Source organism: Chelonia mydas, chromosome 15, assembly GCF_015237465.2.
Source record: "Chelonia mydas isolate rCheMyd1 chromosome 15, rCheMyd1.pri.v2, whole genome shotgun sequence".
Taxonomy (NCBI): Eukaryota; Metazoa; Chordata; order Testudines; family Cheloniidae; genus Chelonia; species Chelonia mydas.
This window is the reverse complement of record NC_057856.1, coordinates 18,278,588-18,300,512: the sequence shown is the minus strand read 5'-3', so window position 1 is coordinate 18,300,512 and position 21,925 is coordinate 18,278,588. Positions and strand designations below refer to the sequence as shown.

The 21,925-nt window shown below is 43.9% G+C and overlaps 1 protein-coding gene across 23 annotated transcripts in view; it reads left to right on the top strand.

Annotated features, from left to right (window-relative positions):
- The window catches only part of FBRSL1 (fibrosin like 1), a 733,202-nt gene that overhangs the window by 196,600 nt on the left and 514,677 nt on the right, over positions 1-21,925 (top strand). For all 23 annotated transcript variants that reach the window (XM_043529090.1, XM_043529079.1, XM_043529089.1 and 20 more), the window contains exon 2: positions 17,289-17,489. In XM_043529090.1, the coding sequence (XP_043385025.1) occupies positions 17,289-17,489 (201 nt within the window). The remainder of the gene's footprint in view (positions 1-17,288; positions 17,490-21,925) is intronic.

The window sequence follows — 21,925 nt, the reverse complement described above, 5'->3', positions numbered from 1 at the left end:
CTGCTTTTGAATTTAGAGATTAGCTGTCAGGCTGGGGAAGGGAGTGTGAAACCCCACACTTTGCATCTCTACTAGGAAAATCATTTCACATATCTTTGCAGCATGAGTGATTGTTTCTGCACACAAAGCAAATGTTTATGCAGAACCCATGCCCATATGAGAAGTTTTCATCCCGCCTTGCTCAGCCTCATCACGCCTGGTGTCACTTAACCAGCCTCTTTGCTTTCCAAGCACTGGTCCAACTATATACTCTCTCGAAAGAAAGGTAGAGTCCACAGTATTGTACTGATGTCATTTAGCTGTCATCCAGGACCCTGTTCCCTGCCCCCTGTGTATATACACACTCACATGCTGGCCAGATGGTCCTGGGTTTGGGCAGTATCCAGAGCAGCAAGTTAGGAAGGCCAGGGTATGTGTCCGAACACAGAAGCCAAGAAAGCCTGCCAGTTCTTGCTCTCTCGGTAACAACTAGTTTGACTTTATAGAGCAATGTTGTTGTTTTCGCTGTCATCGTGTCGATTTTAGCTTTGGCCTTGTAAGTTATGAAGCAACAGGATGAAGTCAGAAAACTCTTCCTGCTCCCTCTTTCACAGCTAACATCAAGGCTTGTATTTGCCACACACCATAGAAAACCCCACATCTACCACAAATTATCCGTCGTAATATCAGGAAAGTAAGCTTCTACCTGGCTCGGCTGGGTTTTTTTCTTGGGAGGGGAGGCAGTGTCGCTTAATGAACAGCACATGGGAGTGAGGCTCAGGAATAGAACACAGCTGGCTTGCTGGGTGACCTTGGGCAATTGAGGTCATCTCTCTGCCTCAGTTTCCCCATATGCAAAATTGGGTTAATGATGCTGACTTCCTTTGTAAAGCGCTTTTAGATCTCTGAATGAAAAGAGCTAGGTATTATTATTATTTATTATTTATTTATTAAATGTCTTCCCCTGCTTTCCCCCTTTACTTTTTGGCTAGAGGAAAACTTTCTCTAATTAAATGTAAAAGCCAGAAACCTCATCGTTTATATGAATAACAGATTAATGCTTGGATGGGAAATCTATTAGGTGTGGAGAGAGACTGAGAGAGGAATTCCTTTTCATGCAGATTTATTATGCTGGCCCTGTGTTCTCCAAATTGGCTGCCTATAAAGGGTGGATTGATTTTTAAGTTGGCCTTGCTGTTTTTTAACGCCTTTAACAGCATCGGCCCTGGCTGCCAGCATAGAGGAGACCTTTCCTTTAGTTTCTTCACAAAGGGTGTATTTGTCCTCTCATGGCTTCCCATCTTTAGGGGACCCACCATTGCACCATACATTGGCAGGCGGTCATGCTTTAGCTCAGACGGACCTATGGGACTTGAGCCCACTAAATAAATCAGCCTTTTTCCGTCTCACCTTTCAAACACACATGGTGGGGGGGACGGACGACTCTTCTTTTTCAAATGTATTCTTCATTTTGGTCACTCTTGGCCCTGGAATGTGGAATTTTTCCACTCTCCCCCTTGGTTTGTTTGTGGATATTTTTGTTCTTATTATTGCCTTTTATTTGACCTTACTGTCTTTACCATCATACGGCTCCCTGAGCTCCTTGGCAGGGAGTGCTTTATGCATAAAATTATTAGTATTATTAAGATCCACACAAAACAGAAGCTCTACCCTATAGGGGTCCTGTATTTGGAATACACTCAGAACCTGCTCTCTGGGCTGGTGGCAAAGGATGTATATTGCAGATATGAGACACTTAGTTGCTTAGCAACAGGCTCCTGAGATGGAGATTGGAAGGAGAGCTCTTGCTGTGCCACTTATATAGATCCTCCTCCAACAACCTGTCTGGGGAGGCAAATTTAGGTATCAGCCATGCACAAGATGAGGCTACATTGCTTAGTGCAGATGTAATGTGCCACATTAATAGACTAGCAAAAAAGGTTGTGGATAACCAGTATGATGGCAGTGGGAGACCTTTGTTAATAAACAGTACTAAGTATGTTGATAGTTCTTTTCACCTTGGAAGCGCTTTACAGATGTTAATTATCACAGCATCTCTGGGTGTCCTGCAACCATTAGCCTCTGTGTCTGTAAAAAGCAGGTAAGTGTTTGGCACACACTGAGTCAGTGGCAGAAGCGGGATTAGAACCCAGGAGTTCTTGGCTCTTTTGCTCACATTATTGTAACATTGGGAGCCACTAGATGGCCCCATATTGTAGATGGTCTTGATAGTTTTGGTTATCTGCATGAGTAAGGAGTTAGCCCTTAGAGAAGTGCTTACTGTCAGCTGGGGTGCTGCTGTTTAGAAACTGATCCCCTCCCTACTGAAGTCTGTTCTCCAATCATCCTACCTGAATCTGTTCTGTCTTAACCTCTTTCTTTCTGACTAATTCTTAATTGTAGTTGTTGCTTGTGAGGCAAGTAAAACATGATGGGCTTCCTCCATTGTGTGGGGCTGTTGGCCTCACTGAGGCTTTGAAAACTCCATGTTGTAACTCCTCACTCTCTTATTGCTAGGGAATTATTTCAGAAAGGATTAACAAATAGATAGGGTCCTCCTTTCTGGTTGGGGGGCTGTCAGTGCAGATAGTAAAGCTAGCACCACTTACGGGATCGAAAACAGAACAAAAGGGAAAACGAATGATTTAAACGGTGCAGGTTGAGGAGACTGAGGCAGTAGCTTGCAAAGGCCCCTGTTCAGCACTCTGTGCTCAGACCAAAACCCTGCTATGAAAAGCAGGCAGCAGAGCAGAATTAAAATGGCACAGTTCACACTGGGTTTGGTGAGAATGCAGGCAGGAGTGATTGATTGCACCTGCTCAGCCAATGTCTTTCTCTACAATCAGTTATACCCCTGTCAGCTAAGTGTGCCTGAGGCCTTATTTTACATGCTTGGGTAAGTGAACCACATCATTTTGATTCTGCACATGTTCCTCCTTCCGGAGCTGCTTTGTTGTTGTTGTTTGTCCACTCTAGAGCCTTAAATGTTTACAATTCTGCAGGGTAGTGCCGGTTGCGCTTTCCTTAATGTCTGGTAAGGCTACCCACGAAGAGCACTAATTTTAGTCCTATCAAGAACATTAATGAACATACCCATTAATTAGTTCTTGCCCACCTTGCGTGCTACAAACTGACGGGACCAAATATGCTAAGATGTTAAGATGGGTGGGGTGTCTCTTGTTGATCCCCCAGTAGCATGTCCTCCCCAAAGCACCACCCCGGCCCTCTACTTGCCACTCTCACTCACATAGAAAAAGGGGGAAGAGGCATGGAAATGAGACTGATGGTGGTGTTTTCAAAGGAGCCCAAATCCCATAACATTTCAGTGGAAATCCTCTAGGCTTTGATGTTCTCAGCTGAAATTCTTTAATGCTAAAACATGGAATTTCCCTGTGTGAAATTCATTTCTGGCAAAGGATGCGTTCGGAATTAGAGAGGCATTATGCTGCCAAGATAGCATTGCTGTCACTGCAGGATACCTCTCCTGTACAAAAGGATGTTGCTGGTCTATCCTGCTTCAAAGCCTGTTCTTGGGGCTGAGCTGCTTCATCTCTGGTTGAAGTCACATGCTGTGCAACTGACAATTGGAGTCAGAATAAATAACCTGGAGTTGTTGGTTCTCAGTACCTCCCCGGACTGCGGATGAGAAAGGGAGTCTGGTGATACAGGTGTTTTTGTTTTTGTTGTGTTTGAATAGGGCTATACTTTGGTTGGAATGCTTTCCAAAACTCCCCATAATCCAGGGGTTCTCAAACTGGAGGTCGGGACCCATCAGGGGGTCATGAGGTTATTACATGGGGGAGTCGTGAGCTATCAGCCTCCACCCCAAACTTCACTTTGCATCCAGCACTTATAATGGTGTTAAATATATTAAAAAGTATTTTTAATTTATAAGGGGGGGGGATCACACCCAGAGGCTTGCTATTTGAAAGGGGTCACCAGTACAAAAGTTTGAGAACCACTGCCATAATCAAAGCCATTGTGGATTAAGTTCCTTGGTTTGTGTTATGCAGGAGGTTAGTCTGGAGGATCATAAAAACCTTAAAATCCTATCCGTAGAATCTATGAATCCATAGAAACCAGGGTAAATTGACTTGATGTCCTCTAAAGATTTATTGGAGATCACACTTATACATCTGAAGAAATTCATAGACTTCAGTGGAAGTCCTTATTTTTACGTCTGTTTTGTGTCTGAAAGCTTGTAACAAGAGCATCCTCAGCGAGTGCATTGGATGGGCACCAAACATTTTAATTCTCTAATCAGACAATCATTTTAAGCAGACGTCAGTATCTATACATTAAGCATCTATAAAGCACTTAAACAAAATTGAGGCTGAAAGCTATATGTGGCACCAGCTGGTGTGGTGTTAACAAGATGCAGTTGTGGTTTTGAGAGAGACTATCGTAAATCAGCGGAGATTTGAGATGAAGTGAATAGAAACAGCAACTCACTGCGGATTTGCCACATTGAAAAGAATAACCTTGATTGCCAGTTTCTCTAAACTGTTGATCTTTTTTTTTTTAAACGGCTTTGCCCTTGTTTTCCCTGGTATTTTAATAAGAGTTGTAAAAGTAATATATGTGTAATTAGAATTTAATAAATGGTTTGTGTTACCAGATGCAGTACATAAGCTGGTTTAAATGATGGTGTAACCTTTGCTTTGTGTTTATCTAATGTTGAGATAACAGCTGGAAGTTGAGAGACTGACATGCAATTTTAAAATTGCATAGTTTGAAATTGCTGCTGTCTGCAAACATGTGACAATCTATTAATGACCTTTCTGCTTTCTGAATTAAGTGTATTATAACATAAAATACATTAAAATTGTTGACTAATCCTGGTGTATTTCTCCCTTTTATCAGTGATTGTGTGGGATATGAATGGATAACTCATTCTGACGTGGCTGTTAGTGTGTTTGGAATTGTCCTTTGGAACCACGTGGATATTTGGCAACATTTGGATGAAGATTATTTATTCTAGCAACTATTTATAGAGATATTGCACCCAAATACATCCCATGCACCAATGCTCTATACATGGGAGAAAAACAGCTGATGGCAGAGATGATGGCTTTAGACCTACAGCCAGCCTCTGTTTCAGTGGGAACCAATTCAGTGCTGTGCAGTAGAAAGGACAAGAGTAGGTATAAAAACATTGGCCTAAATTTTTGCTAGGAGGAAGAGTGCAGCTAGAGCTGCATGTGACACCATTCAATATAATCATGAAAATATCGGTCAGTCTTTTCAGCAGATGGAATCACCCTGAAAACTCATTTTAGAACTGCAAAGTTTGGTCTTCAGTAACATACATGAAGTTTGGAAAATATTCAGAGCACACAGGACACCCCGAGAACAGGGTGATATTTAACCTGTCAGTCATTCCCATAGGATAAACGTTCTGGCCATGTCTTGTTTTGTTAGTACCTTTTATTCCTTATTTCTCACTGTTCTGGAAGGGATTCCATCAAATAATAAAAGAGCAAAAAGTATTCTACTCTTACTAAGTGCCATGACCACCACTGGCAAGTTGACTGTTCTCCAGTGAAGCACTAGAACTTCATTCTGTGAGGTTCGGGTCATCTCAGAGAGTGAAGTGCCTTGGACGAGTGATTTTTGCCGATGGATTTCTTTATATATTTCTTATCAGTGGATTGATCCTAAAATAATTTCCCTGCTTCCCAGTCAAAAGAAATTACCAGAGGATAAATTGCTTAATATTTTTTATACACACACTGGGTAGCTGAACTGAAAACTGTTGTAGTGGAATCTTTGGTTTTAACATAATGCATTTATTGTCCCAGATTTCCATAAATAGTGCAGCTTTTCCCTATGCTATAGTCCAGTGCTGAGGGCACAGCAAGGATAGTAAAATCTCCTCTAGTGTTTGTTTGCAACTAAAATAGCTTTCATTGTCTGCAGAGTCATTCTTTCCTTATGTGGTGTGTTCTTAGGGGAATTATTATTTTTCATGGCTACATTTTAAAAGCACAAATGTAAAATAATAAATGGAGGCAACACTTGTGACTGACACTATCACTGGGTAATAAATTTTAATTTTGAGTTTGGTTTTTCGCAGGATGAAGTTTGAATTGTTAAACAAAACCATAGGTCAAGATTTAAAAACAACCCAACCGCGCACAAACAGACATCCCTCAGGTTATGCTCCTAAATCCATAGCTACACACCTAATTAAGTGGCCTGATTTTTAAAAGTGTTGAGTATGTTCCAGCTTACATTGGAATCAATACAGTTATGATGTCAATGGGAGATGATGGATGTTCTGCACTTTTGAAGATCAGGTCATTTAAGTGCCTAGATATGGATTTAGGAACCTACTTTAGGTATCGACTTTTGAAAATTTCAGCCACAGGTTGTAATAAAGTCTGCTTCGTTTGCAGTCATCTCAGCCAGACTTTCAGAATCCAGTTCATAAATGCATGGCCTCCATCTTTCAACAGGGCAAAAGAATTCCATTGACAAAGAGCTTTTTCTCATTTTGCCATTAATTTTAAACGAATAGACAAATACGTTTACAAGTGCTGGGCTATAGTAGCAAACGTGCTGCAGGCATCTGTAACTCAACAGCATCCTCCTGCTTTCTCTTTCCGGATCGGTATAAGCTGATAATTGGTGATGGTAGGAATGTCCAGCTGACTGACTTGCTTGTGCCAAAAGAGTGCCTGGCCCTCTCGTCCTTGGGCAGCTCAGCGCTGGCCTCACGATTTTCTGGGCCCCAGGTGCTGATGCTCGAGCACTTGGGTTGTGAGCTGCCTCTGACAGAAGGGAAGGGTGACAAATTTTCTCCCCCGACCGCTCCTCTCCCCCTGAATTTTAAGCAGTGAACTTCCTTCCCTTCCAATCCCGCTGCTGCTAGGTGAGAGAAGGCTGGCTTGTGAGTCATGAAGTTACTGCCTGAGAATAATGCAGCCCCAAGCTGTCATTTGCATTACTTATTATTTCTTGTCTTCATGGTGCAAAAGTATAGGACTCCTGGGTTCTATTGCTGACCCTGAACAAGCCCTTTCACCTCTGTGGGCCTGGTTCTCTGTCTGTAAAATGAGAATAGCATGTGGGCTCTCTGAGGCTTAATCTATTGTTTGTAAAATACTGAGAGATCCCCTGCTGGAAGGTGCTGTAGACTAGAGCAGTGCTTCTCAAGCTATCTGATGTGGGAGACCGGCAATTTTTTTTCTTCTAATATGCGCACAGACCGGCAGCTGATGGTGCGCGGACCGGCACCGGTCCACGGACCACCACTGAGTAGCACTGGACTAGAGCACAAACTATTATTAATGTACAGAAGGGAGGTGAATGGTGAGGGGCAGAGGAGAGGAATGGATGGTGGCTCAGAGGTGTTGATAATGGAATATATAGAGTATTTAGATTGTTGGTGCATGGTCAGTAGGGACAGAAAGTTACTATCTGATGATCAGTGGCCTACATGACATGAGTTGATGGCTTCTGTCCAGTTTTCAGTGGACAAGACCATAATCACAATTGGCACTCTTGCCTGCAAATGAATAGACCATGGCAAACGAACCACCTTTTCGTTGCTGAAGATGGTCTCTCTATGGCAAGTTGATGGGGCGCTGTGGGGGAAGCTTGCCATGCTCCTGCCGTGGCTGTGCCTACCTTGTGGAATTGTCCTTCAAGGCTGCTGACTGGGCATTTTCCCACAAGGGCTGGATTCACGCAGAAATAAAATCCCACCTCCTCTCATCAGCGCCCCAGGGAGCGCGCTCTTCATTCTCAGAGTTCGTACAAAATGGCAGTGCTGCTGAAATGAGTTGAAGCAGGCACTGTCAACAAACACAGGCTCGTCTGTGCATCCTTTATACGCCCCATAAACCAGGCAGGCTGATCTCACGGTGCTGGCTGAAAGCAGCACTGTCCCAAACATGTTTTTATTGTGGAAACTGAGCAGGTTGGCCTTGTGGTGCCTGGTGAATGGAGATCTCTTTCAGCACTCTGTAGACTGTGAAAGCTAGGCAGGCTGGTCTCACAATATGCCTCATTTCATCTACCTGAAAATGGTGCCCTGGCTTCCCTTCAATCATTTAAGCTCCCTTGCTCTCTGACACACTTTCCACTGACAGTAATTCTGTGAGTGCTCGTTGGGCATTTACTGCCATCACTAGAGGAATTACTGATGGCTTAAAATGGGATCATTTCCTTTCTGATGGACAGCAAGCACCTGTGGGAGTTTTAATAGCTGTATGGTGTGCCTGTCAGTAGGTAGCAGGGAAGACGTGTGCAATTCCTTGCAGTGAGGCATTCACAGGCTCTGAAATCCTGCAGGGAATCAAAAGGAAGGGGAAAAAAATGCACCCTCCCCCGCATTGTGAGAAATTGTTTCCCGTCTTGAGGGACCTGCAGAATGTGGGTTCAATGGATTTTTCAGCCATCTCATCAGTGGGTGATTTTTAGGAATATTTGTGCCAAAATATGGGCAAAAACTCCCTTGTGCACACATACACATGAGCAGAAGTTATACAACAAATACAGTTACTGCTGCAGAGATGGGTTTGATGTTTATCTTCCACAGAAGTTACTTGTATTTAAGAAAAAATAATTCTTTTAGTTTCAGGTACTTGGTAATGCCACAAGCTATTCTGCTTAGCCAGAGAAGAATGGAGAAAACAAAAAAAAGAAGCATTTGTGACAAATGCCCGCCACATGATTAATGAACTACTAATAGATACTCAAACACAAGGGTCAGGTGTGTGGTATAAGAATCTGAATAGAATAGGCCAGACCAAATCTGTGGATTAATTTGGAGACACTTGCACAAATTTAATAAATATTGCGAGTTCAGGCCAGTTATAAAGAAAAGTTTATTGAACTGCTATATTGAACTTCTTAAACTACATTATCTTGTCTGTTTTGCCTGGAAGGTACCATTTCCATGAGGCAAAAAAATGCCTTCATAGCTGCGGCACGTTCCTGGCACGTCTTCATTGTCAGCAGGAAAGGGGTTGATTCTTGGCAAATGTAATGGGTATTGGCCCTTTAAGGCCATAGGAGGTAGCTTGAGAGGCCAGTTACGCTATTCCATGTGTCCAGCGCAAGCAGATGAAGCAAAAATAAAATAAAGTAATGACTGAAGTAGCCATTGGGAGAGAGGAAGATAGTCCTGGGAAATAGTTGATGGCCGGAGGAGGGAGGTATAGGAAAATCTTGACCCAATTCCTCCCAGGACCAGGAGTCTGATAGAGCGGGCTGGGCGAGTCCCCCCTCTCTCCTGTGTTGGGGGTTGTTAGAACCACCGGGGCAGTGTGAAGAGAGTAACTGGTTGACAGGGTGAGTAACTAAACGGGAGGCCCCAACCCCAGTCAAGGGAGGGAGCTGCTGAGGCTCTCTCTGCACTGTCAGGGCTCACAGTTGCAGCACTGCAGCTATACGCTGTAGACGCTCGTTACAGCGACTGACGACGGTTTTCACACCCCACAAGGTAGCTAAGTCGACCTACGTTTTAGGCGTAGACCAGGCCTGAGAGGGAGAACTCAGCCAGGGCACAGCCCCAGGCAGGAGCACTGTGAAACCCTTGAACCTGAGGGAAGAGTCGACAGACCACAGTCCCAAGGCGGACAACTGTGAACCGTCCACCTGAGGGGTGAGTGGAAAGGGGCATTTTGAGGAGCTGAATGCTATTTAGGCCCCAGGGGAGGGGGAATACTGTTTCCAAGACCTTGTCTGTCACTGAATTATTTCCAGGAATCTGCAGGGCATGAGGCAGGAGACTACAGTGGCACACTAATCTGCTAGGGGTGTGCTTGGAGACTGCATACATGTAGAAGACGCAACACAAGGCGGTTCATTGAGAGTACATGATAGTTTGCTCTTCAGATTTCCACTGGTAAATAGGAACCCAGTCTCTGGTAATAAATATGACTATTTTCATTATGCTGATTTCTATGGTTTTTAAGCTAAAGCATGCATCATAAACCTGCAAACCACTGGCAGCTTCAAATGGCTTAACCTGTCTATCAGGCAGTCCTCTTATTCTTGAGCCAGACATTTGACAGGATCAGAGCCAACCTCACACACAGAAAGTAATACCTAAATTAGTCTGGACTATGTCGTCTGGCAGGGTGGAATTGTAGTCTAGGGTTAAACAAGCAAGGATTTTACTTGCATTCATTTTAATTGATATTGATTGCATTGCCTGAATTGAGGGTCAAAGTGTGAAAGCCTTTTCAAATACAGGCTACTCTTCTTTAAAGCTTTAGTTGCCCTGGCTGAAAGGCCAAAGGTTTGAGTTACACTTTCAGTCAGTTTCACAGTAGGGGAGAAGAGAGGGCGGGAAAGTAAAACAAACAAATGTGTGTTGTATTAAAGGAAAGGTGAGAACTCCCTGCCCTCCCCCCTCCCCAAACCTGCGGCTGGAGAGTCCAACAGTCTGCCTCCCAAATTGTCCTGACGGGGTTTTGAGTTTTGTGAGTCTGAGGGCATTGCACAAAAAACATGGGAGCATCTACATTTGCCAATGACTTTTCGCAGTGAAACTCAGAAATTTCACTGCAAAAAGAAAACCACCTCCACGAGAGGCGTACAGCTCTTACCAGTGATGCTTTTGTGGTGATGTGCAAGTGCTCACTTATCGTCTGGCCAGGTGACAATGACTGCTCCACGGAGCAAATGATCCCCTGCTTGGAGCAATGCTGAGCTACCGGAGCTGATCAGTGTTTGGGGAGAGGAGGCTGTGCAGGGACCCAGGATGCCCCGCGATCACCCCGCGCCCTCCCTTCTCACAAGACCCATCGTCAAAATGGAGAGAGCTGCACTGTGGGAAAGCTGCCCTCAGTGCGCTGCTCTGATCATGGATGGAAGTGCTGCAAATGTAAACACTCTCTGACGCCTGAGGAATGAAATGAGTACGCAAACCAGTGGTTTTCTTTCACCGGTTCCCTATCACCGTTGAAAATGACTGCGCAAAAACTCTGCAGGTGTAGACAGCCTGATCCTTGCTCAATCAGCTTTTTGATGAGCTGTTGCTATGCCTAACTCCCTGCCTTGGTCATACCTTAACTATTGTGTCCTCCCTCCTCACTGACTTCCCTACCCCTGCAGTCTGTCCAAAGTAAGGCTTTCAAAAATCTCTTCCTCTCTTACCGCTCTAAACATATTACTTTCATCTTCATTCTCTTCATTCGTGTTCTTCTCTTATCACACCAAGCTCCCACTCATTGTCCCCAACTTCAAGGCTCTACATAATCACACTCCAGCCTAAATCTCTGTTTTAGTTACCTCCCCCTCATACCCTACTTTCCTCCCCCTTGCTCTGTCCTTATTAACTCCCTTCATCTCCTCTCCCTGTTGGCTTCACATCATCTTTTATGTTGGCGGCTGTTCTTGGAACAGTCTCTCCCGCCTTGTCTGCCAAGGGCCCTTCTTTCATATAGCCTCATGTAAATCTCCTTGCCAATATTTTCCATTTGAATGGATAGCTCCTGTATTACTTTTATCCATCTGAAATGGATTGTAGGCTTCTCTTGGTAGGGACCTCATCTTCTATGCATTTGTAAAGTGCTCTCTACACTTAGAAAGCTCATAAATACTAAGTCATAACAATAATGAGTAACATGCAGTGTATGTTGTAATTCAGTGCTTAGTTTCCACAGAGATAGCAGCATTAGAAATACCTAAGAGAGAGAGTGATATAATTCATATCTGGGGACCAGTAGTTCTCCAGGATTTTTCAAAAACAGACCTGACAGACTCGCCGACTAGTTGAGTGACATCCCTCTCAGAAGGGCGCGTGGTGCTTAAGGCTGGGGACCAGTCCTTTGCTCCCTGCTCTGCCGGGCTATGGGGACACTGTCTAGACACAAAGAGACTCAGTCATAGAAGGGAGCAGTTTTTCACATTTCTCTCAAGTCATCCCTCTTTGACCACTGGAGCCAGCGTTCCATGTTCCCCAGCCAAAGCGATAGCCGCTGTAATGCACAGCCTGGGAGGTGATGGTGGAGAGAGATCTGGCAGGCCCCCTTCCCTTTTAATAAATGTGCCTATGTGATCTCTTAAGGAAGTGGTTCCCAAACTGTGGGTCTCAACCTCAGGTGGGGTCATGTCATCATTAGGTGTGTCGTGATCCCAATTGAATAGACAACCCAAATTCAAACACATCCAGACCTCCTCTACAAAAGGCCATGCACCATACGTATGAGGCCATGCAGTGTGGAGGAGGACATTTCGTAAAGCACATATTTTTGTAGGAGGCCGGTGGAGGCACAGCATTTGATTCAGCCTGTAGCCATGAGTCTAGTGATGTCGTTTTAGGGTGGTGGGAATCAATTCTTCTCAAAATGGGGTCGTGCAGTCAAAAAGTTTGGGAACCGTTACCTTAGGAATTGGAGGAGAGGGGCATTCTGAGGCTAATGGAATGTAATTAGCTATTGGCTTTGCTTTTTAATATTTGCAACCTTCTCCCATCTCTACCTCAGAGTTAGGTGAACCATGCAGGACTTTAACTTTGCCATGTATGAAAGCAAGGGCTTTTCTACGCTATAGAACCTTGGCCAGTATAGTTATCCTGGCAGCTCCCTTGTCTCCCTCACCCCCCCCCCCCCCCCCGCCCCAAACTTTGCAGCATAGACCAGGCCCTAGTAATGTTAAATGCTGTTTGGAAGGTAAGGGCATTTCTATTTCGTTAAAACTAAAGTATCATTCTGTCTTCTCTACCACAGCATGCTGGATGTTTTTCCTCTAACTGTGTTGCTTTTACTTCTCCGGCTCCCAGAGAGTCCTCTCATGTGACGGATATTCCCACCCCCTCCTTTCTTACACTCTCTGAAATCTCAAAGTGCAGGATAAACTAGGAGGATTAAGGGAAAGTTTGAGCCTGGGTTGAGCAAACATGCAGTGATAACTCTGGCCAGCGGAAAGCTGTGGATGTGAGTTTCAGAGCCAAGGACCTCTAGGGCTGATTGTTCTTTCCTAATCAAACAGAGAACATGGTGTCAGCTGTGCATAAATCTCCAGTGTTTTTGCCCCCCTCCATTTAATTGTCAAAAGGCTATAATAAAGTGGCATGTACGGTGAAGCATTACCCTATATAGGTATGTAGATTTATATAGAATCCAAACCCCTCAGCACCCCTCACACACATTTACAGGAACAATAGTAAATAGGTTACTTCCTCCACCCCCCACCCCCCGATGATGACCAGGAAAACTCACTCCCCGACAGAACACTCCTCCCTCAGGTAGCCCTGAACCCCATCAAGATGTCTCTCTGCAACAGCCAGAGCAAATAGATGCACCTTGCAGCATGGCATGAAGGTTAATAGACATGGGCTCTTTTAGACGCGGGAGGAAGGATCTGGTTCCAAAACCAAGAGCCATGTGTGGGTAATGTTTTGTCACCAGCTCCCTCTCCTTGTGGCTGCAGTGTGGCGCAAGGTGAGAGGTAGCTTCTCAGGTGGGAATGTCCCAAGCCATTGAGGAACCATATTATGGATCCAAGCCAGCACCTGAAATTCAATCCAGAAGTCCACAGGCCTCCACTACAGATCATGGAACATTGGTATTGTGTGCTGGAGCCACCAAGAAGCACTGCTTACTAGCAGTTGAATGAAAGTCCATCTTTGCATAGAGTCCATTGCAGTGATCCAGTGTACCTTAGGTATGCACCCAGGCTTTGTGAGAATCATGGGCGGTGGGTGAGGCTAGCCCCCTGCCCTGGCTCTTCCAGCGAAAACCCCGCTCTTGCTCACTGCTCCCAGCCCCCGCCCCATGGCCGTGGTTGGGGTCGGGGTTTGAGAGCTCAGTCAGGGCCACAGAGTGGGACTGAGAGCTCAGCATCAGCCGGGATCAAGCCCTCAGCCCCAGCCAGGACCACGGTGCCACCCTATTCCACCCCTTCCCCCACAGCCCTGCCCCGTTCTGCCCATGACCCCACCCCTGTTCTGTCCCGCCCCTGTTCCGCCTCTTCTCCCGAAGCCTTGCCCCTGCTCACTCCTTTCCGCCCCACTGCGGCCCTGAGACTGGAAAGGCTCTGTGCCCCTGCCGTGGCCCCAGCACTATGGTGGGGGGAGATTTTTTTGGAGGCTTCAAATTGGCCGGGGTGAGGTTTGGGGAGGTTAGCCTCCCCCAGCTTCTATTACGGGCCGCCCATGGCAAAAATCACCTACACTCAAGCACGGATGCATACGCAGCCTTACTTAAATAAATGATATACTCTTCTGGACAGGGCTTGTGTCTTCCTATGCAGCAGAGTTTCTCAGCCTGTGCATTGTGAACCCTGGGGGAAAGGTTATCGCTGGGCAGGCCCCTCCTTTACAAGGCGCACAGGAGAAGCAATGGTGGAAGAGAAGGCTGATCTCGAGCAGTGCTTCCTCTGTGAGGCTGCTGAGGAGAGATAAGAGCTCTCTACTCACCAGCACAAACACAGTGCGAGACTCAGCCAGCACAGGGACAGAATCCAGCTTTCCTCTGGCCAGTTGCAAACCAGGCAAGGATGATGTGCTACCTCCCCCATGTACCTGGGCCAAGTGGGTGAGAAAGAAAGGACACCCACCACCTCTCTCCAGTGTGACGGGTAGGGGAGAATAAAGGTTGTGCTATGAGGGACAGAGACCCCTCATTGGGGGCTGGTAAGCTTGGATGCAGTGGGGCTGAGGGGGTTGGGGGGAGGCAGAGATGGGGATCCCTCAGGTCTCCATGGGCACCTCCCCCCCCCCAACCCCTTATTGTTTATGTTCTGTGACACACAATAGCTGAAAATGGTCCTGTGACCCAAATCCCACAATCCTTTGCACACAGTTTCACTTCCAGGTTATGTTCAAATATCCTCAGGGAGGAAGAGTGGACTTGTAGTCCTGGCTTGTGGCTGAGAGGTCTGAGATCTATCCTTGGCTCTGCCGCATGTGCTCTGAGACTTTGGGCAAGCCATTCACTCCCTTTAAGACTCAGTTTCCTTATGAGGAAAATACAAGTAATAACCTTCATCACAGGGCGTTGTGCGTCTTAATTCATTAATGTTTGTAAAATACTTTGAGGCTAGGGGCGCTAGAAGCAAATGTATTATTTCTTTGGCTTTGATCCAGTTGTGATGGCATCCCCTGAATTCATTTCACTCTCACTTCTGTGATGGAACAAAACTCTGCATTTCCAAGCAGTGAACATTGCATGAAACCATTCATGACACCAGTCTGTGTGTACGGGAAGGTTTTGTAAACCTAACAGAACTTGTCAGTGAATATGATCTGAAGAGTCTAATGGCAGTGCCATTAGTGCCTTAGAAAATCTCCCCACAAATTCATACTAAAAGTTGGAACCAGACACGTTTCCAGTGGCTTTTGTTTCTAATATTTTACATGGCTCTTTGAGCATCAGTTAACTAGCAGGGCAATGTAATTTCCAGTTACATTACTTTCTGATTAGTTATCAGAGCTTAAAAAGTCGATTTCAGTCTCAGCAACATCCCAGCAAGTGGGAGGCTGTGACCTTTTCTAAGTTGCACCCCAAACTGTTGCTTTAGAGAGATCTTCAAACTGAAAACGTCAGATAAGTTCCTAATTCTAACATTTACAGAGAGCAACCATTTTCCTGGGGCTCTCTCCCTACTTACAGGTTTAGCAGGCAGAACCATAGTCCATTTTGCTCTGCACTTAAAGGGACATTGCTGATTCTTTACAATGTGCTCTTTAGCGTGTGTGTGTGTGTGTGTGTGTGAAGGAGATGCTGCTAGCGCCTTAAACAACCTTATGCTAAAATATACAGTGGATTTGGCTGTGTGTGTAACAATTGAGTGTCGACTTAGCTGAGGATAGAAAATTAGTTGTCCTACTGGTCCCTTCCCCCACTTTTTGTTGTTGTTATGAACCAGATTCAAACTCATACATTTATGCATTTCACTAGAATGTCAGTACATCATCTAACTGCAGAAGGAAAGAAAACTGTAAGTGGTGAATGATTTGAAATGGAAACAGCATGATGCATACTTAGAAGCCCAATCTGCAAATTAAAGGAGGGAAAAAATAGTATGGAGCAGCCAGCAGGGCATTTTGTTCCAATTCCCAGCGCATCCTTTGGTGTGGTGCTTTGGGTTTCGACACATAGGAGGCTGATGTAACTCTTGCTGCATTGAAGGTGTGTGTATGCCAAAACGAATGGGTGCGCTATTGTGAACTCCATTCACACAGGGTATGAATATTGATGAAGTGATTGTGACTGAGTCAGAAGGGGTGGCCTGCGGATTTAAAAAGAAGCCAAGTTTAACTGTCTGAAGTTGACAAGTTTTGGCTTGATTAGTAGAGGTTTTAATGCATCTCCTAATCTGATTCTGTTAGCTCATATGAAAAATTAATAGGGATGGTGAGTCTGCAAAGCATTTGAGAGAGTTTAAAGAACAAGGAGTACTTGTGGCACCTTAGAGACTAACACGTTTTGGTTTCACAAAAGGTGTGGCAGAAATCTAGCTGTCTAGAATTAGATAGCCATAACTATAGAGTATTTTTGTATGTTGTTTTTTGTAATAGCCAGTTCTTTGCCGTACATTTTTCCATGTGTGTTTTGCGTATTTTTTTCCAATAATCAATTTTATTCCATTCTTTAAGGTGCCTTTTTCTTTAACCCCACTAAATTATGTTCTTCACAAATGTACTATAATGTATCCTTTTCTCCGCTCTCAATATTTCTTTTTGCGAATATTTCTGTGTTAACTTTGTTTTATTACACACCATACCAGTGTCTTCAGTGTTTTACCTTCAGTGCATTCTGGCCCTGATTCAAGGAGGCACTTACGCACTTGCTTAACTTGAACCACACATTTAAATCCTTTTGACTTAAGCATCCCTATTCAGGAAAGCGCATACGCATTTGGTAAACTTCTTTTCCCCAGCAAGGATGCTTTTTTGAATCAGGGCCTCTATGCCTTATTCAGTTCAGAGGTTAATACATCACTGGCTATGATACAGAACCGTTAGTGCCAAGCAAACGTTACAGAGCTTGCTTCTGAGATGTTTAGATGTTTGGGTGCTTATAAGTGAAGTGTGGCTTTTGAATTAGTCAGAAGTGAACCCGTTGTCATAACTAGTTCTCTGAAGTTGTTTCCCACATAGCCTGGAGAAAATTCATCCCACTTGAGTCTAATATTTGTTTGTATTGCATAGGAATAGATTGCTCATTTTCAGCTTCTCTCTTAAAGTCGTGTTTTATTTAATTTTTTTATTTATCATTTAGATTGCTTTAGAACCTAAGGACAGGTTGGAACCCATTGTGCTAGGTGCTGTGCAAACATATAGTACATTCTAGTCCTTACCGCAGAGAGCGTAAAGGTTTTACTCTTTATTTTTTTCCTCTCCACAGAAGGACATGTCATTAAAGCCTCAGGAGCGAAAGGAAAAATGGGAGAGGCATCCAGGAAAGAAACCACGAGAATCTGAAAACTACGTGTCCGCTGAGCCCAGTGAAAATGGCCATAATAACGATGCCGGGAGCTCTGAGAGAGAGACTGAACGAAGCAAAGAGAGGGTGAAGAAGAAACACCCCTTGAAGATATCCAAGCAGGTAGGGGAATTCTTTTGCCTCTGAAGTGACTGTGTCCTAGTATCGCAAAAAGAAAAGGAGTACTTGTGGCACCTTAGAGACTAACCAATTTATTTGAGCATAAGCTTTCGTGAGCTACAGTTCACTTCATCGGATGCAATAAACAAACTATGCATCCGATTAGTCTCTAAGGTGCCACAAGTACTCCTTTTCTTTTTGCGAATACAGACTAACACGGCTGTTACTCTGAAAGAAAGGGTTTGTCCCTTCCTTCCCTTGTCGATACAGGTCCCTTGTGCATTTGAAACCAGGCAATGCATTAATACACTCTGTAGTGGTGGTCTAGCTGTCGTCGTCACTCTGAATGCCACAAGCGTGAGGAACATGGCCTCAAAAGCTCTTGTCTGAACCAGCTTGTGTGTGTGTTTTTATAGCCAGGGAGGTAAGAGGGAAAGGCACAAGGGGTTTGCAGGCCATTTATCACTTACTGCAGCTCAACTGGGAGATTTGTTGGAGGCCTGAAATTGGCATAGCATAGCAGAGTATATCTAAGAGCAAGCACTTGCTAAGTACCCGTTATCTAGCACCAAATGGAAATTAGCAGGTTGACCAACATATTTGTCCTTACCAAGCTAAGAAGTAATTGTGCAGTGGAAAAGTATTTGCAGCTGTACTGCATAGTACTCCAGAGAAAGGAGCTTATTCAAATAAGTAGGACAAGCCTTCCTTTCTATGGGTGGCGATTTTGCATGCGTCTCAGATGACAACAAAAGTTTAGGTTCTGTGGTCATTGTAAGTATTTTTAATTGAATTATAGATTTATAAGGCCATTATGGTCATGGAATCTGATCTCCCGCATTACGCATGCCATGGAACTTTATCCAGTGATTTCTGCATTGAGCCAAATAACTTGTGGTTGAACTTGAGCATATCTTTTAGAAAGACACTGCACCAAATCTTGAGTTAGACTCTAAGGTTATGCCTACACTTACAAGCTTACAGCAGCACAGTTGTATTGGTACAGCTCATGTAGCCGTGTTGTTCTGACGGGACAGAGCTCTCCTGTGTTTACATAATAAAACCAGCTCAACTCGGGGTTGGGTGTGTGTTTTTTCACACCCATGGGTGACAAGAGTTCTGCCGACATAAATGCTAGTGTAGACATGGCCTTAGTGACAGAGAGTTTACCTTGCAATCTGTTCTGATGGTTAATTACTCTGGCATCTTTTCTGTTTGTGTTTTGATTTAAAAAATGGATTGCTATTAGGGATGAGGAAAATACTCACAACAAATGACTTATCTGATAAATCTAGCTTCATTTTTTTGCTTGTGGACATTTTGGTCACATTGGCAATGGTTTTGGGTTTTGTGCAGATTTTGAAAACTCTCCGAAGTTATCACAAACGCTTTGTTTCCAGGATTCATTCAGTATGTGATATATAAAATTTGAGCTGAGTGACTTATTTATGATTGCTCAGATTAATCACATAGTATTGTTTTGATTCCCCAGCTGGGTAAGCGTACAGTCATGTCCAGTGCAAATGCTCAACATGTGTGAATTTAAACTTCATTTTCCACAGATACGTGCATTTTACATTTGAAATCTGCTTTCTGTGAATATTTGTGCCATTAAAAGACTTTGTTCAGATGTTTGTAGAAAAGGAGTGCAAAAACTGTGATTATGGCCAAAGCTAGCTCTCTTTTACTGGTCTCTTCAATCTAACCATATTAATGCTGCAGAGATGTTTCTGCTAAACATTCATTTGGGTGGCAGCTTAGAAAATATTCACTTGCGGGTTAAAACTGCATAAACCAGACTGTTCTTTGAGACGTAAGCTAAAATTCTATCAGTTCTTTGCTGTTTAGGTAAATTCATTCATACATGAAATCTACTAGGCATTTATCCAAAATGCTGCAGGGAGCGAGGCTAGTGATTCAGTAGGTATCACTCATCCCTCTGAGTCAGTAATGAACCAATGCCCCAGCACGATGTACTGGAGAATGTACTGCTGGAGTTGCCATCTTTCAGATGAAATGTAAAACCAAAGTTTCCAACCCTTGTGGTCCCTAAGGCTGTCGTGGCACTTTCCTAGCAACCACAAGGGTAAAAGACCCTGGTGTCCTGGCCAAATTCCAGTTTGAGTAATTACATTCTGCTGCCTGAATTTGTCTAATACTTAATTTCCCTCAGTACATCATGAATAATGAAGACATATCAAAAGTTAACTGCATTTTCTTCTGGCTAACGTGATTACCACTGATATTAAAAAGAACGGGGAGTACTTGTGACACCTTAGAGACTAACAAATTTATTTGGGCATAAGCTTTCGTGGGCTAAAACCCACTTCATCGGATGCATGCAGTGGAAAATACAGTAGGAAGATATATAAACACAGAGAACATGAAAAAATGGGTGTTGCCATACCAACTATAAGAAGACTAATCGATTAACGTGGGCTACTATCAGCAAGAGAAAAAAACCGTTTGTAGTGATATCAGGGTGGCCCATTTCCAACAGTTGTTAAGAAGGTGTGAATAACAGTAGGGGGAAAATTAGCATGGGGAAATAGTTTTTACTTTGTGTAATGACCCATCCACACCCAGTCTTTATTCAAGCCTAATTTAATGGTGTCCAGTTTGCAAATTAATTCCAATTCTGCCGTTTCTCATTGGAGTCTGTTTTTGAAGGTTTTTTTGTTGGAGTATTGCGACTGTTAGGTCTGTAATTGAGTGACCAGGGAGGTTGAAGTGTTCTCCGACTGGTTTTTGAACAGTATCATCTCTTATATTTTCCCCCACTCCCCCCCCCCCCCCAATCATTCCTACATCTTTTCTTGGTTCATTTTCTGCATAGTCTCTTCTGCTTCTCTGTAGATAGATGTAACAAGCTTCTGTAGCGGGCAGGGAGGTTACATGGAGAGAGTAAAACAAAACCTGTGATGAATGACCCATTAAACACAATTGGCCTTTTGGAGCAAGTCATGTTCAGAGTTCAGTGTATTCTCAATATGGTGCACACCAGTATTTAAGTCTATAGAGATAAGTGCTTATTGCAGATATCATCTGTATTCTTCTTGGTTGTTAATGACTCGATTAGATGAACTATGCTTTGCTCAGGTGTAACAAGTAAAACCATTTCTCCCTTAGCACAAGCTTTTTGAAATTTATATTCAATTATGCTTTTTTTTATAACCCTGCTTTCTTTTTTTGCACAATTTTTATAGCCATGACATTCACACCCAGGTCTAATATCCTCCAAGTTCAGGGCTGTTATGTTTCAAATCCACTCTAGAAATAATGGGCTTGATCTACATTTTCCCATGTTTTTAGGATGGTTAGGATCTGAGGTTCCAGTCTGTGCTCATCCCTAATTTGGTAAATTTACTATAACACAAATAAACACATGCATCAATACAATTAAAGACACTGCTGGTCTGCTTGAACCCTCATGCTCTCTCTCATCCCTTCTCTCTGCTAAGCTATTGAATTGTCATCCTTTCTGTGAAGCCTCCTTTAATAAATCAAATTGGGCATTATAATTATGGCACTCTGCTAATCCTTGTAGAGAGGTGCAAAGTGGTAAGCTGATTTGAGTGCCAGGTTGTCTGGTTTGTTTAGGAAATTAGATTAATACGTCACTCTTTTTTCAGCAAAGAAAATGTCCGAATTCCTATTTACCTCTGATTATTTTGTTCTTTTTTCACTTTGGGATATGAAGAAAAGGGGGCTGGTAGAGATAATCTACCTTTTCCAGACCACTGCTCCAACCATGTGTGAAGTGGTTTAAAAGTTTTACATCCTGCAGTAACCATATAGAGAGAATGCAGGGCATTGTGGGCATTTTGTATGACATAGGGGTAATTAACCAAAGATTTACATGGCTGAGGGTTTGTTCTATTCTGCTCTGTCGCCTTCTTCCCCCCCCCCCCCCCCCCCCCGACTTTTTTTGCTACTGCATTCATAGCAGGGATGATGCATCACCATGGTGGTTTAAGACAGCTGTGTCAGAACTTTTGCTCTCTGAATGGTGATGATGAAGATCTGGGATATCTAAAGAAATGAGGGATTGTCCAAAAATACAACAGACTTTGAATGGGGCTAGAACCCTCACACAGCAGCACCGTCTTCCCCAAAAGCTGGATAGAGACAGTCCCACCCACAAAAAAGACGACTTGTTTCTATTTCCTTTTCCTCCCAGCCTCTCCTCTCTCTCAAACCATCTGTGTCCCTGTTCATGGGTTTGGGGAAGTGCTCTGCACTACAACCAAAGACGCTGGAAATTAATAAAATCTGTTAAGCCGTCTAGCCCATCCCTCTGCAAGGGCCGGTGCATCCCCTACACTATATTTTAAAATGAGATTCGATGAAGTATGAGGAACGTGGTCACCGTTGCTGCTGTTACTACAGAGAATTCTTTCCTGGGTATCTGGCTGGTGAGTCTTGCCCATATGCTCAGG